The sequence below is a fragment of the Cottoperca gobio genome, chromosome 12, assembly GCF_900634415.1.
Source record: "Cottoperca gobio chromosome 12, fCotGob3.1, whole genome shotgun sequence".
Classification (NCBI taxonomy): domain Eukaryota; kingdom Metazoa; phylum Chordata; class Actinopteri; order Perciformes; family Bovichtidae; genus Cottoperca; species Cottoperca gobio.
In genome coordinates this window covers 12,905,747-12,927,134 of record NC_041366.1, presented here as the reverse complement: position 1 = coordinate 12,927,134, position 21,388 = coordinate 12,905,747, and the positions used below count along the sequence as shown (strand labels likewise).

Here is a 21,388-nt window from a genome sequence, read left to right as displayed (position 1 = left end):
TTTTCACAGTATATTATTTCTCAATTTATTATAAAATATTTCTCAAATAAAGTCCTAGTATTAGGATGGTATGGTATTTAAAATGTTTTGCCATCATAGTATAGTATGTCATAAAGAAATCATATTATAAAATGTGAAGAAGTCATAAAAAAGTCCCAGTATAGTATCTCAAAGAAGTCATAAAAACCACTTAGTATGTCAAAATATTTTTTTTTTGGAAAAACTCATAGTATAGTGTGTCATAATTAAAGTGATAAAACAAGTCATGTTGTAAAATAAATCATAAAAGTCATAGTACGTCATAAAAAACAAGAAGTCATTGTATGTCGTAAAAAATATTCATAGTATATAGTATGTCATAAAAACCTTCATAAAAACATCGTAGTGTTGTATGCCATTAAAAAGTCATAGCATAGCATTTCATAAAAATGTCTTAGTATAGTAAAGTATGCAACCTCCTGACCGGTGTTCAGTAGACAAAACAAAGGAGGGAGCCTTGCAGTTGTTACCAGGGGGGGGGGGGTCCTTTGGATTCCAGCTCAACAGGCTGCTTCACTCTGAATGCGTTTGTGAAAGAGAGACGGCGACTGACTGCGTTCCTGGAAATGCCATTCCATTGGTCAAAGCACCATAGCAACATAGTTCTACCTATGACAAGGGAGCAGCCAGTGGTTTTGAAGGAGTGATGTGAAGCAGAAAGCTACATTGTGTGGAGGAATTGGGGTGGGGGGGAGGGGGGGGGAGATTGGAAGTCTGGGGTCTAGTTTCGGCCTGAGGCTCCAAACTCAAATTGAGATTCCACTACACGTACAAACTGTTGTGTTGCTCAGTGGCAATGCACCGTTCTGTCTACAAAGGCAAAAGCTTCTCTTTTAGCTGTTTGGATTTTTCTTTCTTACTTTAATTCTAGTTCGATTTCTTATTTCTTAAACACATTTAACTGGTTGTCACAGGGTTAAGGTTTTTCATCCTGAAATCACAATAGATAGCCGCACTCCCTTGCATAATGTACTTTTGTTGGAAAACGAAGTAAGACAACATAACAAAGACCAAGTTACTTTGTATGCAGTAATGCTCACATCCAAATAACACCAAAGACTTTCTCCGTCACGAATCAAGCCCTCATTTCCTGTCCGATCGAAGTTAAGACGTCAAATAAAATACATAGATTTCTGTCTAACAGAGGCAGCTGGTAATGTCAGCACAAATGAACAGGCCAATAATTAATAATACAAAAAAAGAAGATCAAAACACCAGATAATACTGTGAGAAAATATATGCACAGTTTATTGATAGATGCAAATAGGTGAGGCACACACAAAATAATTAAAATCCATAATGTATTAGTTGTGAGTTCTGACCATGTGTTTTTTTTCTTTCTGCAACATTAGAAACATCAGTCAGTCATGGACTAAAACCTGGTGCAGGCTCTTAAATTCTTGACTTTATTAGGAAATTCTTTGTTGGAGATAACATTCCCATGAACTTGAAACTTTCTCTGCAGCCTTCATGGGACACAGGAGGCAAAAAAAACTAATTACTTGATAATCCACATATGAAAATAAACAAGAGAAATTCCAGTGACTACTACAGGATAACAAATGATATCATAAATATTTTTTAACTGCTGCTCGTATTCATGGCTTTTTTTTAAGACCTGCTTGGGCTCATTTCTCTGCTAATATCATCTACAAATTACTGTACAAAGTTGTTTCTGGAACATTCGGTGAAAGGCCAGTTTCACGAAGGACGAATGATCGCTAATATTTACATTTGGCTTCGGGGGTCACTGTAACATATACAAGGAACAAAAAGGCACTGCGACAAATGTCAAAATATTTAAATATATATACTAAAAAATTAAGCGTAAGGAAAAACTGGGCATCCATTCATAGAAGCATTTGCTAACGTTGCCAATTGTTTTGTCAATCCAATTAATATTGAGTTGTGTTAGACAGCATGGCTTATGATTAATTCATTCTAAGCCTTTATTATGCAATGCTGTCAAACAAGGATTGTGCAACTAGTTCACCAGAATTCACTGAGGAATAGGCATTGTGTTGTAACTTCCCGAGGATTAGGTTCAAGACATGTGTGTTGTTTACACAGTATACAGTACAGCACTATGTGCCCATGAATAAACATGACGGAAAAGGTGCAACAGTGCAAGTCTGCTCGTGACCTCATATTTCTTTTCAACTTAAAAGTTAGCTGCACATTTACGTAGATAAGACACAGCATTACTTTGCAAAACCTGCTGACACAGAATAAGGTTATGAATTATTTTCTCAGTGGGTAAAATGTCTCGATATTTAATAAATACACACAATATACAGTGTCAAACATGAAACTTTGGTAAGTGTATTACAGGATTATGAAAACCGTTCATATTCTTCCTTTTTTTTTTTTTTTTTTTTTTTACAGATGTTTTTAAATCAGCATCAGTCGTTAAGTGAATGTTTTAGTGATTTTGTCCATATGTCTGACCAGGAGAAGAACAATTATAAACAGCAGAATGTTTACAGGTCATGCCTTTGCTAAGTTGACAGTCTGTAGCAGGATACTGTTTGTAAAAGATATATGATGGACGGTTAGGTTGATGCACAGCTCTCATGCATGCAGCAATAGGTGAACAACAACAACAGGTGAGTAGGTTCACAGTATCTCCCCTCCATAGTGTCTAGACATTAACTTGGACATTATTGGTCTTTCTCATACACACATTCACGCATTACTTCGACTCCACTCGCACACATGTTTTAACCCTAAAGCGAGCCATCACTTTAGTGAGTAGAGCAGCTCAGCAGTGTGACAGAGAGACAGAGGATGAGCCGAGGAAAAGTACTGACAGCACAGCCAGTCCTCCAGCTCCGCGTTCCTCTCGGGCTCCAGCGAGCGCTCGGCGAACTTCATCATCAGCAGGGCCCGTTTCACGTCCAGCCAATTAAGGAGGCCCTCGTGTCGGGATCCGTCGACAAAGCCGACCCCCTGTACATGTCTCTCCCGCTGCTGCTCCATCAAGTCCTTGCGGGGGCCCCAGAGCAGGCTCTGCAGTATGCGCTTGGCCTCCTGTATGTGGATGCGTTTGATGGGGTCAGGTTGGAGCAGGAGCTGGGCCAGCCTCTGGAGGCCGGCTGAGTAAAGGGACACGGACGGGATTGGAGGCAAGTCCTCACAGCGGTAGTCTTGTTCCTTCAGAGCTGGACTCACCTCAAATGGGTTGGCTTGGTGGAGGAGCTCATAGATCAAGATGCCCGTCTGGAACTCGTCAAATTTTCTATACTGAGCTGCTGAGACGATCTCAGGCGCCAATCTGGCGTGGTCACGTTTGAAGCGAGGGTCCACACTGGTTGAGGCGGCATCCTCAGAGGAGCGACGCTTGGCCTTAGCAAAGTTGCTGATGAGGAGCCGGGGAAGGTGACGCTGACTGTCTACACCGCTTGAACCGATGCCGGTGCCGTTGTCAGTGGTGGTCTGTTGGGGGAACTGGGAGGGCCTGCGGAGATGAGGCACCAACAGCAGGTTTTCGAGGCAGAGGTCGCGGTGCGTGACCCCGTGCTCCTTCAAGTGCTCCAGGCCGTGGCAGAGCTGCAGGAGGAGGAAGCAAACGCGGCGCTCGTAGATTTCTGGCTGAGTTTTATGGAACGCCGCCCACTCCCGAACAAAGTCAGCTGCTGTCTGCCGAGGGATCTCAGAGGTGATGACCACCACTCGCTCTCGTTCTACCTGTTGACTAGGCGCGGACATGGAGGGCTGAGGCAGCGATGAAGCAGGTGTGGAGGGCAGAGAGACTTCGTCAGAAGGCAACATGCTCTGGGGAACACAGGCGAGGAAGTGGCCACAGTCCTGCTGCAGGTTGAAGTAGGGAGGCATGCTCTGCTGCACTGACAGACCGTACAGATGGCCCTGCTTGGCCTCCACCGATGGACTCTTGCAGATCTGGAGAAGTACAAACACAAAGATTAGTGGGAGGAAAGGATGAAGCCAAGGAGAAAAAAAGTGCCAGGAGGGGTGGGGGGGGGGGGGGGGGGGGGGTCGAATTCCACAAACAGAGACGGGAAGGGAGTGGAGCCAAGAAACACAAGAAAGGAATTGTTGTTAGTGAGGGACCCAAGGTCAACGCCAATTCAGTTCCTGCTCTCATTCAAGTGAAATTAATGTCCTTGATGCAGAATAGCTTAAAAAAACTAACTAAACTAATGTTTAAGTACAGCCTCTCTTTGTCTGTCCTTCTCTCGCAAGCTGTGGGAAAATTCACACTTTTCCAAATAATATTCTGAAACAAACATACAAATGTTTCAAATATCAATGAGTCAGATTTATGAATATAATCTCTTCTTAGTTACGTGTGTGTGTGTGTGTGTGTGTGTGTGTGTGTGTGTGTGTGTGTGTGTGTGTGTGTGTGTGTGTGTGTGTGTGTGTGTGTTGGCCTTGAAAACAGGGGTTTGTCCGATTGTAAATCCTGCTTGGAATGTAAAGATTAATTGGGCCTAGAGATATTAAGCAAGACCTGTGGGCACCGACGCTGTGGCACAACACGCACTGTACAAACAGCTGCTGCTTTGTCCAACACTAATGACTTTAGGACAAAGGTTAGTGAGACTGAATCCACACCCTTCTTCCTGGTTGTTTACACTACATGCCTTGAAGGTTTGTGCTGCAGTGGGGCCATCCCATCTGTAGCCTAAGAACAAACAAGACCACCGCCCCGATTTTAATCTCCTCCTTTCTATCCTCAAACTGTCAAATCCCTGATTAAAAGATCCGTTGACAGAACCCACTGTGCATTCCTTGCTCTCTAGACAACAAACTCTGAGATCTGTACATTACAAAAACACAACACAGACGCAGCACTTGTTTACAATACTACAGTTATTGTCTTCTGTACTTAAGAGTTCAAAGTCAAAGCCATCCATGAACTAATGCTGAGGTTCATATTTTAGCGAAGACTCTTCAATTGCTGTAAAACTCAATTGTAAATATAAACTGTCCCTAAACCCTAAGACTTTCTTCAAATCTTGTTGTTGATACTATTTATGTTCTGCATCTTCTCAGCAACAGCCAATACCTTTACCTCTCATATATCTTATATTAGCTGTCCTCATTAGTGGCGGAGTCGGCCATTCCTGCACGGAATTCAAACCCATGCCCACCTCCGCACGAGGGGTTCACAGGAAACGATGCATTTTATTGCATTGATATGAGCCTCGCTGTTGACTGTTCACTCTCGTAACGCTGTATAAAGTTACTGCTAATGCAAACCAAACATTTCCTATTGCTTTTGGAAGTGAACAACACAAAGTCACTCTGTAAAGTATTTAGAGATTACCTTTACAGCGTAGAAGTTGCTGGGGTCTGACGCACAGGCAGCAGAGTAGTATATGGCGTCTCCTGAGTTGCAGCTTGGCTTGTTGGAGGTGAGCCTGAACAGAGACCAATTGCTCTCCTCAAACCTAAGCGGGTTCCTCTGGGAGCGAGTGAAGTGATCCTCGCATTTTAGAGCCAAGCGCCGCAGAGACTCCGCGTACAGGCCTCCCAGTTTGGAGTACACTCCCTCTCTGCTGTCTATGTTACTCAGAAGGGTCTGTAGCTGCAGGCTGGAGCCCAAATTTGGCGCAGAACCCGGTTCTGAGGCTGAGAAGGGCACGCTGAGTTGGGGGGAAGAGGAGCAGGTGATGCTGCTTCTGCAGTGGACGCCCAGACGCCCGTGAGTCTTAAGTGGCTCATCCAGTGTCCGGGACCTTGAGGGTCGACCTAGCGGGGTGTGACAACGCTCCAGAGACTCGTTGGAAGAGAAAATGGGTCGCGGGTCTACAGGGCTGGACGGTAAACTGCACCGGGAGCTAACATCAGCGGGGAGACACACGTTGCTCTCGGAGCCAGTGAATGGGAGGCGTGGGTAGCCTCGGACAAAGGGTCTTCCATTCGCGCTATCCGGAGCCGACACGGTGCGGTTGACCATTTTCTTCTCTGGGAGTGGAGGTGGCTGGTTACTTAAGGTGTTAAAAGAGGACGGGTGAGGAGACCCTGGAGCTGAGGCCACTGGACTTCTGGAAAATGGAGAGGAACAAGACATCCGGGTAGCATCCCGAGAACCTAAGAAGAGGAAGATAAAAGACATTAGCAGGTCTGCTTAAAAAGTAAGCATTAACTCACACTCAAAACAACACTCACACAAGTAAAAGAGGGAAACAGCTAGTCTGGCTCTGTTCAAAGGTAACACAATCTGCGTACCACAACCTCTTTGCACAGCTTAATCAAAAACAGACATAAAGTGTTAAAAAGTGATCATAAGGAGGTGCTGGTGGGGAGATTTTGCCATCTTTGGACAGAGCGAGGCCATCTGCTACCCCTCTTCCCGGGCTTTATGCTAAGCTAAAGTAAGCAGCTGCGGCTTCATATTGAACAGACAGAAGAGAGAGCCACGTAGATATATTTGTCAAAAACAAATAGAACTGACAAATGTTGACTTGGAAAACAATAATAACAAACAGACACACACACACACACACACAGATCAATGACCATAAGAGGCTTTTCTTTTCAGTAGAGCCACACACTATATCCTTTGCTTCTCAGGGTCCTTGTGAGTTAATTTCCTGTAGCCTCACTGTAGTGACAGGCTCACATATTCCTGGGTAACAGCTGTGAATTTGATTTATTTACTACACCCCTTCTGTCACTGCCTACTGCTCAGCCTTAGCGCAGACACATACCTCGTTTCCTCAAAACAGCTGGAAATCTCCACAATCCAGGGTTCAAGCTGACACTCAAAACATCTTCAAACCGATTATGATCCATTTGTCAATTAAAGACTTAAAGTTGGAACTTGACATTTCACTAGAGGAGACAGATACTGAGATAATTGTGTGGTGCAGTCTTCAATAACTGCTTTCACAGAGCGGGGAAGACTGTAAAGGAACGTAAAATAAAGTACTCTGTAGGATGTAGCCAAGCCCTTTTTCCTCTCGTTATCAGAGTCCATAATTATCTCTTCAAACAACATTGCCCAGGAAGTTACAGCAATTACAAGCATCTGCACCGCAGAGGATATGTGAAGGATGCCACTCGTTCTGAGCCACGTCTCAGGTTTGATGATCGTAGGGATCTTGGAACTCGCGTCATGAAAATGAACACAGGGTCAAAACAAAGTGTATACGCGCACTTTACAAAAGAGGAAGAGATAAGCTGACCGACTGACGCTGTAAAACCTTGCAGCGCTATCCTTCCTCTTTTCCCTGTCGTTGCACAGTCTGGACAAAGTGCGTTTTTAAATCGTAAAACATGGTGAAATAGTGTCAGAGCAGCGAAACTAACATGAAGGCAAACACAAATCAACTAAAGCACATGTGTGGAAAAAGCACCTAACTTGCTCAATAAACGACAAATGATTTGCTTTATCAGCTACTGTTCCAGACGTATATGTTCCCTGTACATGTTCCTAGTGGAGCAAATGGACCAACTGCACCAAAAGATAATAATACGAGTGCGAGTGGTACTTACCAGTGTCAGCAGTCAGGTTGTCAGTGGAGGCAGTGAGTAGGCTGGCACTGCCCAGGCCCCGTAGAGAGGACGTAGGACTCTCTACCGACCTTTGCTGGCTGCAGCGGTCCAGCTCCATGTTGCTGCCACTCATCTTACTACACACTCTGTAATGAAGGAAACAACAACGAGAGAATATGATGGAAAAATAAGATATAAACAAACATGCATTCAAACCATATTTTGTGTATATTTGTTTTCTGTGTCTGCATTGCTGACATCTTTGCCAAACATCTTTCAAGCCAAGTCTAGCGTCCCCTGGTAAATAGTCTGTAGGTTTTGTGCCGAAAGAGAATATTTTCTTTTTTCTCATCCGTTTATAAATGTGGATCCACTCCACTTCCCCTTGATGTGTTCTTATCTGCACCATGCATTACTAAGGATCCTACGTAAAACAGCACACTGTTTCACTTTAAATGAGGAACAAGTACGGTCAGGAGTAGATCCACTTCCTTGTTCGAGAGGCGCACTTCTCGATTCTGTGAGGATTTTAAAGCTGCAACAAACAAGCCTTACTAAAACATTTAACAATCTTCTAATGGCATGTTATGAGTCTATCAAATATGGCAGTTTTATATCTGCCTCAGGTACTATATCACTAGTCATATACAGTATATCTCAACATCAGACACTGTGGCCACATGTGGCAACGCAGGATAATGGCAGATTGGATTTCCTTACATTACCCAAGAACACCCAAAGTTAGTCTCTTTAAAAAAGGGAAATTCCCCCAATGTTACTCATCAAAGTCTGTTCACAGGTCTTGCGTAGTACTGTTGCATATTATGAAATAAATTTGTATAAAGCTTTGGTGGCTCCAGAGGGAGTATTGCAAAGTCTGAACAAATCAGATTTTCGAGTTGCATTGTTAGTAATGTAGGCGCCAGCTTCTAACAAGGAATACGAATGCGTAGAATTTAAAAACAATTGCATTACGATCGTTTTTGAAAAAACCCTTCAAATGTAAAACCCCTTGTATCTACACTTTGTTCACATTAACTACTAACGGTCACACCTGACCAAGTGAACCTGTAGCAGCAGGGCGCGCTGATGGCCTGTGGGTGGCCTCAGTTAGCAGCCAGCTGCAACCTTTGTTGCATGTCATTTCCCATCCCTCTCTACCCTTGTTTCCTGTCATCTCTCTACTACGGACTATAAATAAAAATATATTTTTAAAAGCTGCAGCAATGAAACGAAACCCCTGAGGGTATTCAATTGAGTAGGGGTGTGTTTTATTGCTTATGAATTCAGCTTTTCATTTGTAAAAGAAAGATTGTGTGCTTTCAAAAGTTACATAACCTTGCTGTATTTCCTTTAACTTACAAGAAAGAAGCTTTTTATTCATCTTATTCAGGCTGACGAGCATGATGGCCACTTATAATACCAATGAAAACTGTGCATGAGCAGACTTCCTAATCAAGGTGACCAATTAGGCTGAGTGACAGCCATTCACATGTCTCATTATACCCACTAATGGCTGAGGGAAGCAGGGTCCCATACCATCTCTTCATCTCTCTCTTTCCTCTCCCATCACAAAATGACTCCTCTATCCATTTATCTGCCCCCCACCACCGACTTCAATTCCACCGTAAATCAGCAGAACAAACAGACGAGAAGGAGAAAAGGAGAGGAGCACAGGGGGGAGACAAAGGGTTAGGTATTCTCTGTGAGCAGTTAGCTAAAGGATCCACTATCGTTTTACAGACAAAAGATCGGTGATGAAAGGCAGTGGAAACGCTGAGGCAGAGGAAAAATGGTAATGGGCGAAGGAATTCTGAGTCTATGTGCATGTGTGCGTGTCTCTCTCTAGATCTCTCAGATTTGTATCCAAAACATGAGATTTTCCTTGGTGAAAGAATGTCATTGCTTGTGTCCTGCGGGAGGATGAGCATGGATGAATGAGCCTTCTGAGCAAGGGCTTCCCAAATGACCTTGACTCAGATTAGGACTGTGTGTAAGAATGTACATACACATGCATAAGCATTTAGAGGCTGCAATATGCAGTTATTTTCATTAGGAATGAATCTGAAGGTGATTTTCTTGATTGACTGATTAATTGTTTGGTCTACAAAATGTCAGAAAATTGTCCATCAGCCCAAAATGACGTCGTCAAATGCAATGTCAGACAAGGAATCGATTGCCATAATATTTGCAATTAATATTCTGTTGACTAACCATTTCAGCACTACAGTCACTTGTTATCTACATCCCGACAGAGACCGCACCACAAATAAACTTAAAAATCCCTATTTATAAATATCTTAATTGCTTATTTCCTCAGAATAGATTTATTCACTTCCTTTGATAAAACAAAGTCTACGTGAGATATCATGATTGCCCCAGTAAACCCGTCCCACGAAGTTTGTGTTCTGCAATCAGCCCGGCAACGAAAGCAATCCAGATTTAGAGTGTAAACAACCATGCTACAGTAAGTAACACACGGGATCTGTTGACATTCATGCCTGCCTGACATGTGTGTGTGTGTGTGTGTGTGTGTGTGTGTGTGTGTGTGTGTGTGTGTGGTATTAATAAAGCTGTGTGTGAGAAGAGCTGGGTGAGTTTTTAAAAATGGATTGGGGTAACAGCTAACTAGCTACAGATAGCAGTGTGACAGTGTAAAATAAAACCCAAACTAAACTGCAGTGTTGTTGTGGATCATGTTCACACAACTGGTTTCACTTCCTGACTCTTATTTAGAGCCTTCTATGTCGTAAATATATAAAATGACGACAAAGTACTGCGTGTCTCCAGGGATAATTTATGAAGAGACAATAATTGTTTAGTAAAACTCTGAATCCAAGATGGTCATACAGCATTGGGAGTGATGAATACTGTAACCCGACTACAGCCGATGCATTCATGTTGACTCGTAAATTCAGGGTTTTGTTAAAATAAGTTGGTCAGAAATTAGAGCAGTATTATGAACACTGTACAATACAACAGCCATGCGACAAACACAACCTTTAAGAAGCTTACAATGTTGAGTGTTTTACGAGACAGAGAGGAACTGATTGTATTTGTGGTGCTTTCTTCTCTTTGTATTACATAAACTCACAAAAGGTATTAATGACTGCATTGCTGTTTTGTTGGATCACATTATATCATGCATGTGTTGGTGTTATTGTGTAACCTCTGTATGTTACAACACAGTGCACATGCATTGTTTCTTTCCCATGATTGTAGGATAGTAACCATGGTTATATGGTCATATAAACCATGTCTTTTAAACAAAGATCCATTAATGTTTGACACCAATCCTTGTTATCTTCCTCAAACTGCTCCAGCCTTGCCATGTTATCTTCTTCTCTGTCAGCCATCTCTTTCCCTTATTCACTACAAGCCACTTTCATTTATTTGCCCCACGTCACATGAAGCAACACAGTTAGTTCTAATTTCTCTTCATCTTACAACCATTTAAATGTTAGCAATAGGATGGGCTCAAGTAAAAGAATAGCTAGTCTAGGCAGAAAAGGATTAGACGAGATTAGAAGACACGCAAAAGGCAGGATGTGTTTTTAGAGGAAGGAAATAAAGAATAAGCATCAAGTTGACCACACGCCATCTGGCCATTCAGTCACACTCAAACTCTGTGACCATTTTCCTGCACAAACAACAACAACATCCCCACTTCTCTTCACAAGTCTAATCATAGATCATTTCTAGTGAGGACACGTATGAGAAGAAGATGCTATCAGGTGCCTACCTCATGCTGGACAGGCAAAGATCCTTGTTGGGCTGGCAGGCACAAAATGCCCCTGGATCAGACTGGTGGCTCTCTAAAGCCCCAACAAGTGTAGTAACACAACCCTGGCTCCACGCGAGTCATATGTGTATTTAAAGTCTCTCTCAGCAGGAAAAGCAACAGCACCCATTAGATGCGCAAAATGTAAATTTAAGCACCCATATCTCATATATAGCATTCAGTCATTGACCTGTTCGTTCACTTCAGACGGCAACAAGATGCTATCTGTTCTGCTGCACAGAAGGGATCAGGATGGCTCTGCGGAGGGAGGGGCAGCACGTCTTGGAACGACAGTTTGGAGCGCAAAAGGCAATTCAAACCCAAGTCAAACTCGGTGGACTTGAATCTACATGGCTGATCTATAAATTCTACTTCTATTGGTGGTAACAGACTGCCAGACTAGGCAGTTTGGGAGTTGCCAGGGGCAACAATCTGTTCATTTAAGCCCTTCCCTGTGGCAACCTTCACTGACCAGTGCGACACGCCTTCCGCGTTAATGAGCATTACATGGGCAGATATGCAAACACACACACGCCTCACAGGCTGACCCGCCCACATGATACGTAGGGTGACCTGTTACGAGGAAATAAAGAGAGAAACTTTGGTGTTTTCTGGCAGATTTTTCAAACCATCTGTGGCTTTTAAATGATTCAGCACATGAAATTGCTGCTTCACGGGGGGCCTGTACACACGCGTCTTTGTATTGTGAAGGTTTTTCATTCATGCCACACACAAGATATATATATATTTTTATCAAGACAAGATTTCAATTCTGATGCCCTGCAGCACTTTGTCCCGCTTGTTGAGTATATACACTAAACCCGCTGATAGACTCGGAAAGCCACAACTGTCACTGGCTGGTTCTAGGCGTTCCCACGTGTCTCAACAAGGTGTATTTTTATCAGCGCAGAATGTCTGCAATGTCATAACAGGAGAGATGGGTCCTTACTAGAATTACCACAAACATAAGGGCCCTTGAAATGTGATCAGCAGTCTGTGTTTTTGACAGTAAAACACTCCCACTCAGCTTTTGCTGACTGTAGCAGCTCAAGATGGCAGAACATCTGTTTGCCTTGAGGAAGTCACAGTTGTTTATCACACCTCATCATGGAGTCCCAGACAAAGCAAAGTTTATTTTGAGGAGATCATTTGATGTTCTAATAACTGCAACACAGATCATCCTCTCTGTTTCAGCTTTGGAGTAGCTGACTCAGACAGCGGTGTGTATTCTTAGTGTCGTGCAGACTCAGGTTAAAGCAAGTGTGCAAATTTTACTGCTAATAAATGGCTATGTAGGCTGGGAGCCCTGAGTACAGTAGGTCACAATAGTGAATAAAGGTGAAAATGTATAATTCTGCTAATTGTGAAAGTGATGAGATTAAATACTGTTAAAATACTGTTACTTAGCCTTAAAAACAACCAGGATGTGTGAACATCAAGAATTTAAAGCACATTCCAACAGTCTTCATTTTGTTAACAAAAACTATGAAGTACCGGTAGTTTTTTTCCATGACTAAGAGAACACTGACGTCATTAAACACTAACTGTGACTATATCAGCATGCACTATTGTTAACAAAAAAAAAGACTAAAAAGTAGTTTTACTAAAAGTATTTTTTACTTTACCAAAATCGTTATATTTTCATTGACAAAAATGGAGACGAAATATGATACTGCTTTTTTATTTTATTTTTTTCCTCAATGCAGCAGTTTCATGTCTTGAGATACACACCATTCCAGGTCTACACTGGCAGCACACAATGAGCACAGTGAGGAGGACTTCGAGTAGCTTACTTACGTTAAAGTCAACAATGATTATGGTTTTCTTTGACTGAGATAAGACTAAAATGCCCAAACTTTTAGTCAACTAAAACTAAAATGCATCTGAACACCTGCTAAAGACAGCTTTGTCCCTGTATGACAATATCGATGTAACAAGGCAGGATTTTTCTATTTTTTACAGTTCTGTGTATTGTGCTACAGCCAAAACAAACTCACAGCAATGTGACACAGCAGGGGACTATTTAACAGACCCATTTTGTGTGTTAATTAGAATTGAAAAAGTCACATTACTAGCATGAATAGAACAAGGCATGCATTGAGGAATATGCCGGAACAGTTTGAATGATCACAAGCAGCAAGAATGGAGTCTGATTCAAGGCTGAATAATGATGCTATGAAAGGAGAAGGCACAGTAAGATTCACACAGCAGTAAGATGCATGTGCACAGTCACAGGCAATAGCTTTTATTCTAAAAGCAGCACCAACACTATATACTTTATATATACTGTCCCATCAGAGTGCAAAGCACATTTATACATATAGACTAAGTGCATGTTCTAAGTACTAAATTATGGAATATAATGAAACCATATGGTTGAATTGGTCCCAATAGTTTTAATGCAAGTCATAGGTAGGAGACAGGCATGCAAAGATGTGCTATAATGGGGAGTTCAAGTTTGGTAAATAGCATTCATCTTACAGCAAGTGTTTAGTATAGTAGTGTGTAATTAAACCTCTATTTCTTTTACATTGCTGCCTTATCGTAAACAATATTTAATACCAACCCTTCCTCGAGATTGCTGGTGTATTTACTGTGTTTTAGCCGTTATTTAGCATTAAGAGTATTGTGGGAAATTTACAATAGGCAATTTCTTGGAAAGTAGGAATAAAATGGCATAAAAACAGAAAACAAAACTAACTTATGAAGCTGAATGAGGATGGTGAGATTAATAAATCGCTCATCTAAATCCTTTAGCTTGAACAAATACTCTACATCTGGTGGTCACAGCTTCCCAATTGTTAGGAACTGCTTACTTTGCATTGCTTCTTATTGGAAACGTGTCATCTTGCTGATTTATGTCTATTGGTCAAACTTAGTAAGAAATGGTATGGCCTTAAACCTCTGCTAACTTCTAATTGCCATTTTGTGTGACATCTCACTGTCAACATCATTAACTGCAAAAGATTCATCAATAATAAAAATAATCATACGTTTTTCTGAGATTTATCAAATGTAGTCCTACCAAGACACACTAATGTTCTGTCCTATTTGAGGGTTAATAATTGAATGTATAAAAGCCAAACAAAAACGTCTTTGTTATTCTTACCTGTGCAGTTTCTTAGGCGGGGGAGGTGGTGGATTTGGCTCATTGTTGGCAGATCCCTTCCCTGCTGCCAGCAGCTCTGATGAGCAGCCATGAAACGGTTGCTTGGACGGCATGCTCCCGTTATGCTTGCCCTCCTCCTCTGCACCGGTGCCCTCGGTCTCCCCCTGACAGGCACCATTGTTGGGGGCAGCCGGGGGGGCCGTGCCTGGCTCTGTCATCGAAGGGGGGGTGCTGTGGGCCTTCCAGTCCCTGGCCTCCTTCCAGACAGCGGCACTATTGACCAGGCCTGTCACCCGAGAGGTTCTCCCTGGGTTAGCGGCCAACTTCTTCTTTTCCCCCTCTTTCCGCTCTCTCTCATCCTCCTCCTCTTCTTCTTCGATGCGACAGTTCCAGCCAGAACTAGGGTGGTGCGGCTTGTGCCAGCGTTCGGACACTGCTGAGCTGTGGTTCTCTGTATGGACCTTGAAGTGGCCCTCTTTAGCAGAGACGAGGAAAAGCATGGGGAGTTCTGGGAGAGGGACGGGAGATGAGATGGACGAGGAGAAGCTGGAGATGCCCAGTCTGGGGAGATAAGGAAGAAGGACTGGAGAAGAGATGGACGGAGAGAGGCTGGATGTGTCCAGTTTTGGGGAACGGCTGGTCCTTTTCGGGGGAATGGGTGGGCTAGACTGAGGCTTGGGCTGGAGAGCTGGGGTATGGATGGCTTCTGTCATCAAAGAGGGTGCACTGTGGCCAGGGCTGGGCCAGCGGAAGGCCGGGCTGCTGGGGTCTTTGCGTGCTGTGGGGCTGAATTGACATTGGGTGCTGATGGCTGAATCTGGACTACTCAGGTAGAAAGTCCTGTTGTTGTCCTCCGTGTGAGCGGCCATTACAGTGATGGTGGCCCGTTGACTATCTCCTAAAAGTTCAGAGCCCTGGGATAAGTTCTTAGTCTGGTTTGGGGACACAGGATGGGATTGCACCCCATTTCCTTGCGGCCTGCACTTTTTCTTGGTGCTCTCAGCATAAATAGGTTCTGAGTCCAGCTCTCCCTTAGGAGAGTTGGGAGCTGACTGTGAGCTACCCATGGCTGGTGGGCTTTGGGGGCTTCCTGACCTAACTTGTCTTCCTCCCGACCCCTCTGCCCCAGGAAGTGAATCTGTACTACTACGATAAGAACAAGAGGAGTCCGATAGGCTGATCTGTTTAGACAGGACGGGAGGAGAGTGGAGGGACGGCAGGGGACTGTGGCTAATGGTGTCCACACTTAAGGCTGTGGTGGGGAAAGTGGTAGAAGTGCTGGATGTCTTAGTAGTAAGGGTAGCAGTACTCCCACTGATGATACCATTGCTATGAACTGTGGAAGGACTGGAAGGGACAATATTGACAGAAAAAGGTATCTCCACAGATGCCTGATGGGACTCCTGAAAATGTGCCCTGGTCGTCACACTAATTCCATTATAAGTGCTCTTGGTTCTAGTGGTGGTTGTATTCTGCTGCCTACAGGTGTCTCCATTGGCATTCTTCTTTAAACTCTGAGAACCTCTACCCTCCTCCTGTGTGACGAAGATATTGCTGATGATCATAGAGTCTTTTGGCAGGATGTTGGGGGATAAGGAAGCCAGAGAGAAGCAGTTGTTGTAGTCCATATTGGTTTCAGGACTCTGAAGAACCACCTCTTTATGGGCCTTGTTGCAGCCTGTTACTGTCAATGTAAAGAGACGACAGGTCCAAGAGCTTCTTCAGGCCCAAACGCTCAACTGGGCTCTTTGTGTTCTCCTGGAACATAAACATGAGCACACATTAAAGAACAGATACATCATTCTGGACAGTGATAAGAGACATTTAAGAGAATTACCTGCTCTATGTTCATGTTAACGTCAGTCATAGACTCATTGGTGTCAAGGCTCATCATAGTGGGTTTGACAGCGATGGTTGGCTTGCTGTAGGGTGAAGGCGCTGTTACTCCAGTTTCTTCATCGCCTCCCAGGATGTTCTTCAAACAAGCAGCTGACACAATGCCATCCAAGCTGCCAACAGTCATTGTGGTGTGCACTTAGCGGGTGGAAGCAGTTCTTACAAGAGCCGGGTTTCCACACGTGTTCTGCAAAGTCGCTGCACGCTGACATCTTTGGTTTGCTAAATCCGGTTGGTCAGAAGTGGCTGTTGAGTGATGTGGCAGATACCGGATGAAGCGTCATGGCTGACCCACACAAGGTTGAGACGTCACAAGGTGTTGATGATAAGGCCGTATGAAGAGGACAGAAGAATGAGGTACATTGTTAAAATAATGAAGTCATGAAGTCTATGTAATCACTTTTTTGGCCATGTGTCTTTGTAAAGGAGTTAAACGTCTTGTATTACATAAGAACTGTTCATTTGAAAGATACCCTGAGTTGATGTATTGGAATTGGAGAGAAAAATTTAGATCAGTACATCTCTCTATTTTTTCACCGGAGATAAATTATTTTCTGTATCAAGATGCCTGAAATCTTAACAAAGAAAAGAGAAAGTAAGTTACAATTTGTTTTAAAGTGTTGAGACAGTGATGAGGGAGTCCAGGCTGACAAGTGTCTCCAAGCTGATAGAAGACCCCCATTAGGATTTAAGTGTCATCCGTGGAAGTAACTTAAGAAGACCTGATGTGTGCTGTGCTACTTGTTCCCATGGCCTCCTAAATTAGAGGGTATGTGGTTTATGTTTGACCAAAGGGCTTGCCGGTGTAAGCCCAGCGACATAAAAGCCCCCCCAGAGTCCTCTACAGCCCCCGACATGCTAGAAGAAGACGGAGGAGCCTCAAGCATCCCGGAGGTCGGAATTTTAGGAATGTCTAAAGGCGCAAGTCTCACCAGGGTGAATCTCCCATTAACAACAACCTCCCATCCCCCTTCCACACACACACACACACACACACACACACAGTGTGTGTCCTCCTCTCACAAACAAACTGACCCACACACACCTCCTTCCTCTCCCTGTCCTGTCCTGTTTAACGGGCAGACAGTAAGAAGATCAACACCATTTTAGAGAGATCATTTGTTTCCTTGCATCTGGGTGTCCCTCTTTATGTTCTTTACACAGCTTTAATTGCCTCTCAACAAGGTGCTGCTATGACACACAGGGCAACATTAGCCCACCATCTAGACTCATTATACCGAAGAGAAAACAGGAAGTTGAACTTACCCCCCTAAGACAATGGAAAGGGGCCTATATATGCACTAAGGTAACCTAAATATGACTGTTATATGCATTATTTTAGCCACAGTGATTATTATTTCTACAATTGTATTGACAAAAAAATACCAGAACAAAAAACAAGGAACACCTTCCTTAAGACTCCTGGTAATACATGGCTCCTGTATAACAACGTTGCGATCCACTAATCCTATAAGAATTAAGCGTTTTCCTGTAGGTAAAGATAATGCAAGTTTACATTTCTCTTTGTTCTGTCTGACTCAGTTTGAGCAGGAAAGCACCCCCTATTTTACTGTTTGTTTAACCGTTCCTGCGACAACAGAGGAAACGAAGCCTTGCCTAACATCTTATGGCATTGTGCATGAGTCATGTGAAGAGATGACTGATCTTTAGGCTGCGAGGCCTGCTGCCGTAGAGAACAGACTGACTACCAATCATGAACTTGTCTAGGGGGCTTATGAGACAATCATGCAATAACAACGCATAGACAGATAGAACACGGTCATGATGTGTTTAGTAAGTTAAGACCAAACTGACAGGGGCAATTTAGTCTATGTTGTTCCACTTTCCCTGCAGGGAATCAAAGAAAACGACAGAAGTCGACATGTGGGAGTTTCATTTGAAGTGGAATTCAACCCATCTCAAACCTCACCTTGGGTTAGGTTATGCTACCTTCTTTGTTTACATGTTCATCCCCGCTTGTTTGAACACAGATAGACCCCGCTGTCTACATTCCACACACCTTCTCAAGCTCAATGTCCAATATTTCTCACTTCCTCTTGTAAAAACACACACAGGGCAGAACCGCGAGTTCAGCCACATGACAGAATTCAAGGCCTGACTTCAATAAAAACACAGACTATGAAAAATATCTCATTAACATGTTAGAAGTCGGGGGTTGGAAAAATAAGACAAGTGCAAGGAAAAATGACTTGAGGTTGGATATTAGTCTGGTGTGGAATTTATAGTTTTGGCCCACCTAATAAAGACACTATGAGCCTTGAATCACAAGCCACATATACCTATGACCTCTGTACATCACACAGTCGCCTGGCCACTAGATGTCTCAAAAAAACACATTCAATTTTGCTGAGAAATAAAACACACTACCCTAATGTGTGGGAGTCTAAACATTATATCCGTAGTCTAAAAGCCAAAATTGCAAGTTTCCTTTGAGAACACAAAACTACTATTTGCTTTGAGCTCACAGGCTGTAATGCACTGAGGATAAGGAATGCAGTCAGGGTGCAATGTTAGACTCGATGGCAACAGTTTAAATAGCCCAGAGATATGGTGAGCAAGAGGAGTATAATTAAGGTAAAGGTTAAAGGGCTCATCAACACTCAACAGCTGGTAAAACTGCACTTTGTCTGAATTTTTCTGCAGTGAGAAAGCAGGACTCAATTGACCCCCCTAAACACACCAGCACAAACAGCAGTGGGAAAGACTTAATGAAGTGTAGGTCATCTGATGGTTATTATTCTGGGGTTACTGTAATATAATTCACTGCACTATCCAGACTGACTGTTTTTTTTTGTTTTTTTTACTGAATTGCTATGCCATGCCAAAAAAGAAGCCCATACACTTCAATGAATGAGATGCGTACAGAATAACAGAGTCCAGTCATTCATAAACAGAATAATTAGACAACCTATAGTCCATAATATGGTCTGATAACCAGGTCATATCAGCGTGTAGTCATCCACTTTGAATACAAATGCTTTCACGAGCAACATTTGTCACGCCTGCCCCACTCACACAGCCCATTCATTCATGGGGGGGGGGACGACGACACACAACCTGTTTTTTCAATACTCAATAGGGATTTCCGCCAAAACTTGTGAACTTCTGACAAATATGTCAAAACTTCCACCTTAAGACTGTAGATTTTAATGTTTTCCTAGCACGTTTATTTAACACACATTCGGCATTAGCTACACATCCCACGTGTTTCGCTTTAAACGTGCCTTTTTAGATTTGGTATAATGATTTGGATAAACACTTGTCTCGCTTGTAGCCAAGTTTGGTTTACGGTACGTTATTGTCGCAGAAAAATCATTAATGTCCTCGTGCACTGAGGGAACTGGGGAAAATGGCAGTTTTCATTACCTGCATTCATACAACACATAAATGGGAAATTTAACTGTGGGTTAAAATACATCGCAATACCAACACAATCTAAAAGGAAAAAATAGAAGCTACAATGTAACCATGCTAAAGCCACAGTTATCGCGTGCTTATTGACTGGCTGCTTACCTGCTCGGACTTTCTCTTCCCTGGCAACACAAAAGCTCTCCAAAAAAATAGACAAAATGATTCTACAACAACTGTGTCGTATCTGTTTATCTAATCCCAGCAGAAGCCGATATCCGCCTGTCTTCAGGTATCCTACATGCGACAGGTTAACAACCCAGGAGACTGTGTGCTGCTGCTGCTGCTGCTGCTGCTGCGGGCTGGTTTCGGCTCCTGCTGCTGCTGCTGCTGTTGCACTGTGCAGAGGTGGAGTGTCGAGGCGGAGCAGGAGTTCTCTGCAGCAGCGTGGAGAGAGCACAAGGAGGTGGGAGGAGCTCAAAATCAACCATGCAGTCTGGTCAGTGGCCACTCTCACAGATTTCCATTAAGGCTTTGTTCTATTAGCTGTCATAGGTTTTTTGTTTTTTTTAACAACCCAGCTGTCATTTGATTTGCAGAAAAGTACACAACTGTATTCCCCAAAAATGTAAAGTTGCAGCATAAGGCAAAGGATGCAAGGTCTCACATTCTGCAAGCAATTCATCTTGATCAGAAGCTCCTTTGATGTGGGGAAGGTGGACATACACAAGCTGGGTTTTGATGCCCCTTCCCTCCTGCTATCCTCTGGACTGCTCCTGCTTCTGTTTATCATGGCTGGGGTGACAGAGTGATAGAAAAATACTGGCTGTTACTGAGCCTGGCTGGACCTCCTGCTGGTTTCCATTACAGGCAGCAAAAGGAGAGGCAAAGAGTGACAAACACAGCCGCTGTGTCGGATGAGGGCGGTCATCCATAGAGATTAGCCTTTTAACCGAGCATCTCCTCTAAAAAGTAACACTGAAATGAGGTATCATCTGTAGGCCTATTTGACTCTTTTAAACATACCCATAATTTGCTCTATTCCGCGCTCTTTTCATACATTACCCTTTGGTTCTCTTTAGTTTGTCATAAGGAGACCAAAAAGAAAGAGAAGATTCCCTTAGAAATGGCAGAAACAAACACAGCAATAGATATGTTAACCACCAAATCCACTGGGAAGATCGCATTGCTCTGCACTTCCTGTGAAAGGTCACATCCATGTACTGTATATGAATCGATTGGACACAGAACTCACCAGTTTCCTGAACGTCATACGAGGATTTATAGCAGAGCTGAGACAATCAACATAAGTGGCACAGTAGAGACTGGATCCAGGAAAAGTGATATTTTTTACAAGACCACCTGTTGAATTTGGATAGAGTCTCAACCCTCTCAAGAGGATTAAGACTTTGTTGCATTGCATCTATTTTTGGCAGTACAGAGCATTCAATAATTCTCCTAATGGGGTATTTCAAATAGCTTGATCTTTGCATAACAATATGGAGAAGCTTCTCGATACATTCTGCTATTTAGACTCGGCCTGCAAATTGCAAATTGTTCTTTCATCTTACATTAAATTCATGCAGGAAGTGGCATATCATGTTGTAATATTGAGGTGTATTTGTGCTAAGAATCTCATTGTTGACTACATGGGTTGTCACTCTGCATGCTCACAGGAAGGGCTGTCATATAAAACTGTTTCCACAGACACACTGAGATAAATCTTCCAT

At 43.1% G+C, this 21,388-nt stretch overlaps 1 protein-coding gene across 1 annotated transcript; it reads right to left on the bottom strand.

Moving 5' to 3' along the window:
- Window positions 1–1,261: 1,261 nt before the first annotated feature.
- prag1 (PEAK1 related, kinase-activating pseudokinase 1) lies at window positions 1,262–20,111 on the bottom strand. The gene is given in 8 exon segments (XM_029444474.1): window positions 1,262–3,939; window positions 5,330–6,096; window positions 7,504–7,649; window positions 14,394–16,072; window positions 16,074–16,151; window positions 16,231–16,413; window positions 16,415–16,575; window positions 19,824–20,111. Coding segments are annotated over 7 exon segments (4,101 nt in total). The 5' UTR covers window positions 16,502–16,575; window positions 19,824–20,111; the 3' UTR covers window positions 1,262–2,778.
- Window positions 20,112–21,388: the final 1,277 nt, after the last annotated feature.